The sequence below is a fragment of the Balaenoptera physalus genome, assembly GCF_965194825.1.
Source record: "Balaenoptera physalus genome assembly, chromosome: 21".
Taxonomy (NCBI): Eukaryota; Metazoa; Chordata; class Mammalia; order Artiodactyla; family Balaenopteridae; genus Balaenoptera; species Balaenoptera physalus.
Window position 1 is genome coordinate 31,173,641 of NC_138902.1, and position 12,380 is coordinate 31,186,020.

At 40.0% G+C, this 12,380-nt stretch overlaps 1 protein-coding gene across 6 annotated transcripts in view; it reads right to left on the reverse strand.

Moving 5' to 3' along the window:
- The window catches only part of SNX25 (sorting nexin 25), a 116,623-nt gene that overhangs the window by 76,450 nt on the left and 27,793 nt on the right, over window positions 1-12,380 (reverse strand). For 5 of the 6 annotated variants that reach the window (XM_082444801.1, XM_082444798.1, XM_082444797.1 and 2 more), the window contains exons 2-4: window positions 10,496-10,580; window positions 5,670-5,886; window positions 1,055-1,227 (exon numbers count right to left, since the gene is read on the reverse strand). In XM_082444801.1, coding sequence (XP_082300927.1) covers window positions 1,055-1,227; window positions 5,670-5,886; window positions 10,496-10,580 — 475 coding nt within the window. The remainder of the gene's footprint in view (window positions 1-1,054; window positions 1,228-5,669; window positions 5,887-10,495; window positions 10,581-12,380) is intronic. The other variant, XM_082444799.1, reaches the window with a different exon arrangement.

The window sequence follows — 12,380 nt, forward strand, 5'->3', positions numbered from 1 at the left end:
ATATAATTGAAACTACATCTGGGAAACATTTGAAAACTACCCAAATGGGCCACAGACACACACACACCCCCACACACAGCTACCCATCCCTCTGGGTTTGTTACTAGTTATGGCTACAACCAAGTGGTCGTTTTAACAAATGAGTTACATGTAAAAGAATAATGAAAGAAAGCCATTTGGAACCCAAGTTGTTAACAAAGCTATCAAAATTAAGTACATTCATTTTTTTCCTTTGATTTCTTTTATAAGGCTCAATATGTTTTGTCTGCCAAAAGATGAAAGGTAACATTCTCCCAACTGGTGAAACAGACCTCAGGGAGGAAGTTGTTAAAAAAGTCAATGACACTATCACAGATTCATCCTACTAACTTTAGGTTAAAAAGTTCCCCTTTTCTCTGTGGTTGGCTGTATCAGCTAATGGGTACAGCTGGTTAATTCTGAGATAATAAATGAGATATTAAATCACTGCATATCAAACACAACGTTATTTGTTTGAGATTCTGAGATAGGAAAAGTTTCTCTTAGATGATATTTTCTTCCATTTTTTCTTATCCTAGCTAAGCATTTCCTTGGATACACTTTTTTTCTAATAATCACATTATTTTGTGGTACAGTTCCTCTTTTATTTATTCTAAGTTACATATAGGCATTGTCAATGAATACTGCAGCAAAGGTATTTTAAGCAAATGCATACTAGAGTTTGAGTATAGATAGTCTTTCATAAAGCACATAACTGGCCTGGGTAACTCAAAATCTATCCCAAATGGATACTACACTGTGGTGGGCATAAGGACTGGTTATCCATTATAAACAACAGAGTGGACTATGTATTTGGCAATATGTTATATAAAACATCTGTTTATCACGTAGGGCCAAGTGATGCCTTCTTTGAGTGACATTTAAACCTGACCTTTTGAAAATACTTTAATTCCCTTATGTCCCACAGTATACAAGGTCTGCATAGGTGTCATATAAAGTGTTATAACACTCGTATGTAGCACGTTAGCTTGCACAAGGATCGCATTAGTAATATCAATTACTTATGAAAGTCTACCTTTTGCTGTGAGAATTTCTGCGAGCATTATGCGTAAGCTGAGAGACTGGACATCCTTTGAGGGGAGGAGACAAAACACCAGAACCCGAGAACACGTTTGTAGAAATCTTACTTCATCATCTGAGTTCCTCAAGAATGCATGCAACACAAAAGGCCTCGGCTGTTCTTCATGTCTGAAAAAAATAAATACATGAAGAGAGGGAAAGGGAAGGAAAGACGTTTCTAGAAACAGTTTGGTTATGTACCATTAGGTAAAAAAATATTTCAAATGGGCAACGTATCAGTTTTAATAACTATGTCCACTCTTTGACTATATCAACAGTCAATAATTTTCTCAACCACAGACTAATCTGGAAAAATGCAAATGCACGGCCTTTTGGGATTTCCAACCTTAAGTAGCATCAACCCTCATATACGACTCCCAAGTCACAGCAACAATCTAGACAGGGGTGAGTAGCTCTTTAACTAGATTATTTTTAAGTCTCCTAGCTCTTTCCCTAAATGTGATCTATAGCTTCATTTTTCCAAAAAAAAAAAAATCTAACAAAGCATTAAACCAGGGTCACCAGATCCCGGCAGCATCCTTCTGTCAGTGTGGGTCTGCCACTTGTTTACTCCAACTCCTAGTACTTGCTTCTGGGTTCTCATGCCTTGAGTGAGCAAAAGGACATTAACCTTCAATACATTTCATATGTGCAGTATTATTTAATCTTCCCACCTACATCGAGAAGTAGGTATCATCATCACCATTTTATAGATGAGAGTATTAAGGATCTGAATGAGTATGTGAACAGTCCAAAGTCACAGAGGTAATAAATGGTAGAAATAACTCTCAAGTCCTGTTCTGTCTGACTCTCAAGTCCAGACTCTTTAACGCTACACCATAATCAGAGATTGTTAAAGTGAAAAGGAAAAAAATTTCAGAGATACAGAAGAAACATATGTGAAAACAAGCATTATTTTGTGCCTTAAACAACATGCCTGTGCTTGACCAGTAAACAAAATGCACAGATTGTAAAAAGGAGGCTGTGAATTAAAGATGCCATTGATGTAACAGCATAAAAACAATCATTTTTAGATTTTCCTGAAACATGCTGGAACAAGACAGATGGGGCAAAGGAAGAGGAAGCAGAGGCAAAACTTAAGTGTGATCTGGATTGGCTTAAAGCAGCCAACAGAACGTCAGCTGGGAAATAAATACAGGCTGACCGGAAAACCGCCTCACACAATTGCCTAACAGTCAACCAGAGGATGTGTTGCTTTTATTAATGCAATTTATTATTCTCTTGCCTGATAGTGGCCAACTCAATTGGGTTCTTCCTGGCTGCCACAGTCATTTTGCGGCCAGTGGAAACCTGTACACCAACGGCGATTTCCAGGGCAAGGGCACTGTTTACCTGGGGCAGGCAAGTATCGAGATAACCATCGAACCTAGGTTTCTGCCAGTCTCACTGTGTGATTTGTAGAAGGTGATGCACAATCAGATATTAGATCCCCAGCATTCACCTCCAGGGCACGATCATCTATATGCAAAACACCAGTGACCTAGTGGCACTTTTTCAAATATCCATAATCTCAGAGAACAATGGTAGATTTTTTTCCCTTTAATAAGAATCATCAACTAGAAGCTCCTAGGCATAGCCTAAATCTACCCTTGGCACGAGAAAACTAGAATTCCACAGGAAAGGAGCTTCTAAAATGGAATCAATTCTCTGTTTCTATTATTCTGATGCTTACTCATCACAATATCTTTATATTATCCACAAAAGCAGTAATTTCAGAAGCTGGTAAATAAATGTCTCAATGAAAAATATACTCTCATGTTGAAATCAGATAATCATAAAAACACTAAATTTCTGTAACCACTTGCTCTTCTCCCAAACCTAAATTCATCAGTCTTCTAACTGGAATAAAACAATGATCTGAAATACTGGAACTTCCCTGGTGGTCCAGTGGTTAGGACTCCACACTTCCAATGCAGGGGGGCACAGGTTCCATCCCTGGTTGGGAGGCTAAGATCCCACATGCCGAGCAGCGCGGCCAAAAAATAATAATAATAATAAAATACTGTCCTCTATTGAACCATAATTTAAATACTTTAAAATGAGCTTCCACTGAATTCAGACAAATCTTTGACAGTATCCACCAGGCATATATCACAGCAAATTAGGTGCTGTGTGGGATTCTGAACACTCGGAAGCAGAAACTAAGCTTTTGAGACTCCACGGAGGTAACCCAAGAGTCCTATTTCTCTGCTTTCCTTGTAAGTTCACATACCCCCTTATTGGAAGTTACTTTCTCTAAAAACAATGGTTTTCAAAGGGTGGTCTATATATAGGCTCCTGTGTGTCCCCAGACACTTTCAGGGGATCTGTGAGGTCAAAACCATATTCATAGTAACACAAAAGGTCCATGTGTCTTTTTCACTCTCACAAGTTGTAGTGGAGTTTTCCAGAGGCTACGTGATGTGTGGTGACATCATCACTCTGATGGTAAGTGGAAAATGTACCGTGTATTCCTACACTTAAAAAATGTCTCAGTTTAATGTCTAATATGGTAAGTATTGACTGTCGCAGTTTAATATCTAATATGGTAAGTATTGACAGATAGGATGAGTGTCGAGCTGGTAAATGTTCAACAACTGGCTCTCCATGGGGGAAAAAAAGCTCCGATTTGTAGCATTTGCCGATTTCAGGTGTAAATACCCGCGCCATGGCCAATTACAAACCGACAAGGTGATCATCACTGACCTCAGAGTTGACAGATGTGCACTGTCTGCTCCCGCACCCAGCACAAGCCGGCCCTGGGACACCACGGCTCTAACCCGCTTAAACAGAAGCTCTTTCAGGTCCTTGATAACTTTTATGAGTGTAGAGGGACTCTGAGGCCACGAAATCTGAAAACCGTAGCTCTACAGGAATTTTTTCAAACCGTGGGTTGTGACCCACAAGGAACAAAATAAAATTTAGTCTCAAATGCCTTTTTTTTTTTTAAATGGTAAAGAACAAAAAATATCAAAGTTTTCACAGGTACTGAGCATTATCTGATGAAACTGCATCACAATATAAAATGTATTCCTGGTTTTATTTATAAAGTTTGCAAAAAACACTGGGGGCAGCAAGCTGGAGAAGAATAGGCATATGGCGGCCCTGTGGAATCTGGCCGCATGAACCTGAGCTGGGCGGACATGGGGAGAGAGGGCAACTCGTGGGAAGAGGCGGCACAGCCAAGGACAGAGAGCTGCTGCTGCACGACCCACCGCCCTCGGCGGCCAGGCCCCAGAGCAACCTCACAGGCCGGACAGGGAGTACGTTCTGACAGAGCCGCGAGACAGGGCTTCTCAGAAGAATGCGAGTTACCACCTGCCCGACGAGGACGCCTCTGCTTCCTCATCCCCTGACGTATTTTGCAAATACTTTCTCTCGTCCCGACAGTAGAGGCAGAGCGGTATCAATGAGAAGAGGCCACGGGACCTGTGGGGAGCCCGCTCCTACTCCAACTGAGTCCAGATCCAAACGGGCAGAAGGCTACTTACTGCAGTAAGACTGCTTTTTACGTCCCCGTTAGAGGTGCTGTGAGTCATCGTACTGTCACTCACACAAGAGTAAGACAAACACTTAAGATCCTACCAGCGGGCTTCCCTGGTGGCGCAGCGGTTGAGAATCCGCCTGCCAATGCAGGGGACACGGGTTCGAGCCCTGGTCCCGGAAGATCCCACATGCCGCGGAGCGACTAGGCCCGTGAGCCACAACTACTGAGCCTGCGCGTCTGGAGCCTGCGCTCCGCAACAAGAGAGGCCGCGATAGTGAGAGGCCCGCGCACCGCGATGAAGAGTGGCCCCCGCTCGCCGGAACTGGAGAAAGCCCTCGCACAGAAACGAAGACCCAACACAGCCAAAAATAAATTAATTAATTACTTAAAAAAAAAAAATTAAAAAAAAAAAAAGATCCTATCAGCAAACCTAAGAGAATAAGAATTTGTTATGAGCACAGAAAGGCCTTGTTGAAGTCTTCCTCCATAGGCAGAGTCACCTCACAGGCACAAACCCTGCCCGTGTAACAGAACAAAAGGCTAACAAGCCTAAATATTAGCAATTTTCACACTGAAAGACCTTCTCTAATTACAGCCCACATGCTCCAACACTGAGTTCCTTTTAAAAATCAATTTTCAGGATACTGTGATGCAACAGAGCTCTTAACACAGGACTCACACACACACAAAAATGAACTTCATTTAAACTTTCCTGAAAACTGAAAACTCACTGACACTCTTCAGAGTGTAAAACACTATATTTAAATGTTCTGTTTCTAGGTACCCTTAATACTGTCTAAATAAATTCATGATAGTGCTGCTGGCTCCATAAAATTCATTTCACTGTTTCAGTTACTGACAAAATCAAACAAGTCTATAAAGTGGTTTTCTATTAAAAATTTTTTTTAATTTACTCTATCAGAACATTATAATTATCCCCCCAATATGTCTACATTTCCAGCCAAGTGCCAGCAAGAGGATGAATATGCCAGAGTTTTGTTTGACTTCAACCACTTTCTCAATAAGGAAAATATTTTACTGGGAATAAAGGTGAAGGGGAGGTTGTTCCCATTATAACAGTTACCTGGCGTTCGCCGCCTTCAGGTCACAGAAGTGAGCGAGTAAAGCTCTCACGACATCATTGCAGACAACTCTGACCACGTCCACGTGGCTCAGCCTGTGGCGCAGCTGTCTGGCAACTTCCCAGAAGTCCTCGGAAAGCAGGTGGTAGAGCTGCCCCTCATCTCTGCTGAGGCTTCCATACCAGGACAGGATGTAGTCTCTGTAACTGTAGTCAAACACTACCGGGAAGAGACAAAGCGACATGTCAAACATGGGTGAAAGCAGCAGACACCGAGACCACTTTTCTACTGGAAGCTGGCCACCTGCTATTTAGTAGTCACTGTCTAAAATATGTGGACTTTTTTTTTTTTTTGATGTGGACCATTTTTTTTAAAGTCTTTATTGAATCTGTTACAATATTGCTTCTGTTTTATGTTTTGGTTTTTTGGCCGAGAGGCATGTGGGATCTTAGCTCTCCGACCAGGGGTCAAACCCACACCCCCTGCACTGGAAGGCAAAGTCTTAACCGCTGGACCGCCAGGGAAGCCCCTCACTCTTTAAAATTTAAAGAGAGTAGAAAACAAAACAAGGGAAGACATACTCTTTCCTGAAGCCTTTCAAAATGAGAGAGTCTCATCTAACTAGAATTTTGGGGGTGTGGTGACCATAGATACTGGATTTTCTCAGATAGCCCAATCTTTAAATATTCTATCTTGGTACCAAACTCTCTGATTTTTTTTTTTTTAATTTTAAATTGCTCTAGACAGTACAGATAGGACCAATGGGTGGAAATCACAAGGAAGTTGTTTTTTCTGTTCAACATAAGGAAGAACTGAATAAAACCATTAAAGCTATTCGAGAGGCTGCCATATTAGATGACGAATGTTCCATCATAAGAAATTTTTAAACAAGCTGAGTATCTAATGGACAAGGATGACATGGAAAAATTACTTCCTGAGATGGTAGGCTGGATTACACGACCTCCAGGCTTTTATATCCTTTTACCCTCCTTCTGGGCACCCCAATGCCAAGCAACAAGAGCATGATGACACACACCTTGCCAATAAAACACTGCTAATTTGTTCATGTGCAATTCTTTCTCTCGTACTCTTGTATCAAAGTTTTCATGCCAAAGAACTTTTAGCTAGTAGCAAATAAATCTGCAAACCAAAACGTTTGGAAAAATAGAAGCATTTTTCCTTTCATTAAAATTTAATTTCAAATTAAAGCAGGAAATTAAGAGCAATTATAAGAGACTTAATCTCTAAAAATAAGATCTTTTCAGCATGCTAAAAGATTTATGTGAAGGGCATATTCACCTACATAATGTCTCACTACATTTGTTAACCACATTGCATACTCTAATTATTACACATCTGAAATACTCCTCTGATAATAGGTTTTGGTGAGAAATGGATAAAAATAAATACTGACAAAAATCTGTACTCAGTAATAGAGATATGTGTTAGCCCCAGGCATATCTTCCATCAATAGCTCATCAGCATCCCTCTTCAAACTAAGTATCATAAAAATATAACAAATATAAAAAGTACAAAACAAAGCCATGATTCTAAGTACGTATTACCTAACTACATACACTCACTTACACAAGTACACATATGAACAAAATGTTTTTAAATATACCTTTTAGGTCAATTCAAGGAGACAGAAATTCGTGATCATAAAATCATTTTATGGTCTTCATTAAGAAATAAGCATAAGTAATGTAACAAACCACAGTGAGAAGTGAAAGAACACTTATTCTCACTGCCAAGCAAAGAGATTTTCTTCTAAAGGCAAAACAGCCAACAAAAATCCAGATGCTATTATCACTCAAATACATCTAATTTCTAGGACGGCTCTCAAAGAAATAAGCAGTAAGAGGGAATCACTGAAGATTAGAGAGAATGGAATAACATGATTAGAACTTCAGCTTTAGTTAGATTAATCTGAAAAGAAGATTTAGGGTAACAAAGTAGAGAATTACTAGAGGTGAAGAGACCAGTTAAAAAGCTACTATTTAGTCTAGAAAATGTGATGCTAGGTAAGTCTCTATCTATAAATGTTCAGAACAAGGAATGACTCAATCTAAGTAAATAGTATGAGAGAGAAGCTCCGAGACAGCCATTTTCCATCTCTGCCTTCTCCCCAGGATAACTCAGGGTGCAATCTTCCATGCCCAAGAGGTAGAGCCCCACAGGTTGTAAATGTCCATGACCTGAGTCCCCTGGCACAAAGAAACAGTCCTCATCCCACCAGGAACTGCCCCAACGATAATGATAAGAACAACAATTTCATTGATATACAGATGGCCCTTTACAGTGTACAAAGTTTTCAAAAATGCAATTAATAATTACTCTCTGTGTGCAAAAGGAAAGTCATCTTCTGGGAAGATTTTGGGGTTATTAGGTTATGTCACTGGTTGATCTATTCATTCATTCAACAAAAATGGACGGATATTTCATATCACCAGGTAAAGAGTCATGAATGAGTGTGGTGGCCCCCAAGCTGTAAGCTTATTCAGCTTTCTGCTTTCCGGAGAACTGCTTGTCTCTTTCTTGGTATGCACTCCTGACGCTGCGGTATTGAGCGTAAAAAAGGAAAATGGCTTGCAGCCAGTTTCGTTCCAGGTGCCTGCTCTGGATCTAAGAGCCCCTGGTTGTTCCCCAGAAGAAGGACGTGCTGCCCTGAGGGGGAAGTCTGTATCTCCAAAGAATGGCCCATAAGGCATGCTGACGCATAGATAGTGGCGCATAGATAGTGGCGCATAGATAGTGGCGACAGAATTATGTGGAAATACAAGGTTTACTGATTTGTTGTCTAGTATTCGTTCAGTACTAAACCTATATATATATTCATGCTCTTTGAATAAACTTGCCTTGCAACCATCAGTTGTCTTGGCCCTTCTGACCCCATACTGGTGCTTTTCAGTTCCTTACCCCTCACCGCCAGGAACTTCTAGCTTTCTGCAGCCGGTCTGCGGCAAATGAGGGACTTCCCTGGTGGTGCAGTGGTTGAGAATCTGCCTGCCAATGCAGGGGACACGGGTTCGAGCCCTGGTCTGGGAAGATCCCACATGCCGCGGAGCAACTAGGCCCGTGAGCCACAATTACTGAGCCTGCGCGTCTGGAGCCTGTGCTCTGCAACGAGAGGCCGCGACAGTGAGAGGCCCGCGCACCGCGATGAAGAGTGGTCCCCGCTTGCCACAGCTAGAGAAAACCCTCGCACAGAGATGAAGACCCAACACAGCCATAAATAAAAATAAAAATAAATTAATAAAGACCACTGTGATAGCATAATTAAAAAAAAAAAAAAAAAAAGAATCCACCTGCCAATGCAGGGGACACGGGTTCGGGCCCTGGTCCGGGAAGATCCCACATGCGCGGAGCAACTAAGCCCGTGCACCACAACTACTGAGCCTGAGCTCTACAGCCCGCGAGCCACAACTACTGAGCCCACGTGCTACAACTACCGAAGCCCGCGCGCCTAGAGCCCGTGCTCCACAACAAGAGAAGCCACCGCAATGAGAAGCCCGCACACCGCAACGAAGAGTAGCCCCCGCTCACCGCAACTACAGAAAGCCCGCGTGCAGCTATGAAGACCCAACGCAGCAAGAAAGAAAGAGAGAGGGGAAGGAGCGGGGGGGGAGGGAGGGAAGGAAGGGAGGGAAGGGAAGGAAGGGAGGGAAGGGAAGGAAGGGAAGGAAAGAAGGAAGGAAGGAAGGAAGGAAAAGAAAGAAAGGAAGGAAGGAAGGAAGGAAGGAAGGAAGGAAGGAAGGAAGGAAGGAAGGAAGGAAGAAAGAGTGAGTCATGAACAAGATAAGTTGAGCCTATGGGGAGGGGGAAGTCATGCTCTTTGAGGTACTAGCTCTGCTTCCGCTGTGTCAGCATCTAATCCTTGGACAGTCTAAGCAGTCTGTCTACTTAGAGTAGTCCAAGACTACTGAGCAAACAGCAGGTACGCGATAATTACTGAATTAAATTCTCTGGCCCACATTAGTGAGATCATCCAGGGGAGCCTAGTGAAAATTAGGCTATAGATCTAGTGAGATTTAATAGTAAGTCAAAAAGATTTTTAAAAGTCTATCTTCTGTCAGTTTTCTAGGAAATGTAACTTCAGGAGAAAGCCTTTTAAGGGTGTCTGGTATAGCTGCCAGTTCTCTCCTAACTTCATATTTAACACCATGTATTTTCATCTGAAAAACCTCAGACATTTTTTTCTGTACATATAACTGAAATTATCAGTTTTTAGAAATTTAATTTTTAAAATATCTTTTTAAACTTTAATTTGATCAAAATATATTATTCTCTTTTAAACTTTAATATTTGTAATTACACTTACTTGTCCCCATTTCTAGACATATAATATTGTACCCGCCACAATCCCCTTTCCAATCATCCTTAATACAAGTTTCATGTGACTGTCCTTCATTCTTTTATAAGGTTGACTGATATCCCTTAATTTGGTTAACAGGTTTGTCCATGAGCGAGCCTGAGTGTATTTATCCCCAACACACCTTCTCTAGGTTATATCTAAAAGAAACAAAGTTTCCTGATACCTACTTTAGGTAACAGAGAGCAGATCCTTGCTTCTTATCATGGAACTAGCTCCACTTAGCTGGCTAGTTTCATGTGACCTGCAAATTCCTACTTAATCAATGTTTAGATCCCATCCCTTTAACTAAAACATGGATGTATTTATTAAGTCTTCAAGTAAAAATTCATGAAGAAAAAATTCAAATGCAACATGTAGACAAGGATAGATAAATTTGCTAGGAATTACTATTTTCCTTTTAGAACATAATGAATTGCTTCCCATGGTAATTATATATCTTAACTTAATCCTTACCTTCTTTCAGAGCTTTGTCCATGTTATGAGAAATGACTACCCTTCTAGACTGAACTGACTCGTTTGAGTTTCCATACACAGGACTCTGAAATGGAAGAAGAAGAAGAAAAGATGCATATTACTGAATGAATAAATCATACATAAAAATAAAAACAAAGGTATGAAAAACCATTTAAACAGGCATTAAAATATTGCTTAACAGATTATAAAGGTCTTCTGGAAAAGTAAATAAATGCTTAAGGTTAAGAAATTTTTGAAAAAGAAGAATTAAGGAAGGATTTTCCCTACCAGATATCAAAACAGTATGATATCAGTGTAGGAATAAACAAATCAACAGAATGGTAGAAAGTACAAAAACACCTACATATAGATACATATATATATGAGAATTAAGAACATAATGAGAATTTGAAATCTGTGAGGAAAACAGACTATTCAATAAGTGGTGTTGGGACAATTTGATATTCATGTGGCAAAAAAGATTAGAGTCTTATCCCACACTTCATATATAAATAACTCCAAAGTGATTAAAACGCTAAATATTTTTTTTAACTAAAAAAGCATTTGAAGGAAACAAGGGAGACGCTGTGTTTAATCCTGGGATGGAGAAGGTTTCTCTAAAACAAGACACAAAATGTAAGAGTTATAAGGGGACAAAAACCCTGACAAATATGACTATATAAAATATAAGATTCCTGTTTGACAAAAGATAACTAACTATAAAATATAACTGACAGATAATATCTGCAACATGTATAACAAAGGACTATTATTTCCTATATACAGAGATCCTAAGACAAGAAAAATAACTCAAAAGAAAACCAAGCAAAGAAACTGAAAGGGCAATCATAAAATATAAACACCAATCAATTCATGAAAAAAATATGCAAACTCCTTTTCAATTAGAGAAATGCAAATCAGAGCAATGAGATACCATCAGACTGCCAAGACAGGGGCAAAGAGTCATCATATCTAATGTTGGCAAAGATATGTGGAAATGGTCATTTTCATACATTGTTGGGGGAAATGTCCATTTCTACAAGCTTTTAAGAAAACTGAGCCACGTGTCAAAATTTTAAATGCACTATCTTCACTCAGCAATTCCACTCCTAGGAATCTAGCCAGCATAAAATACCTCCACATTGCAAAAAAGTATACGTACCAAGAATTTCACTGCTATATTGATTATCAGGGCAAAAAATTGGAAATAACCCAAGTGTATATCAATAGCCAAAGAGTTAAATTATGATATGCTCATATTTTACAATATAATGCAACCCTTAAAAGGAATGAATTAGGGATACATATGCCTTCATGGGAAGTTTTCCATGATGGAAAATGTTTGGAAGCACATATGCTAAACTATTAAAAGTGGTTTCCTTTAATAGGCAGAGGCATAGGATTTTAACTTCTTCCTCCATATATGTCTGTGTAACAGTAAATTTTAAATTTTTAGTTATAAAAAGATACTAGCTGGCAAAAACAAAAAACAAAAACAGAGAGAGGCAATGTACCAGATTTAAATCCCACTATCTGGCTAGTAAGACGACATTAAAGAGGAAAACTTTTAATTGATCACATACCAAAGTGATCAAAAGCATGTATAATGTAATTGGGCCACTTATTGGTTTCAGAGCATAAAAAAAAGCTACTAGTAGTGGAACGTAGAGTACTTCTTTAGGCATGGGAAATATTACAAGCGCTTTACTAGCACCACCACAGTCACTCAGGAGATCTAAATGGCTCATGTTAGCATCACCTTCATCCAGTAAATGAGCATGAGGAAACCCCTTTGTTCTCGGGCAGGTCACCCCAACACAGCTGCAATCAACCCCATGGCCCTGGACCACCCGCCCATGAGCAGAGAATTTCTAGTCCTTGGCTT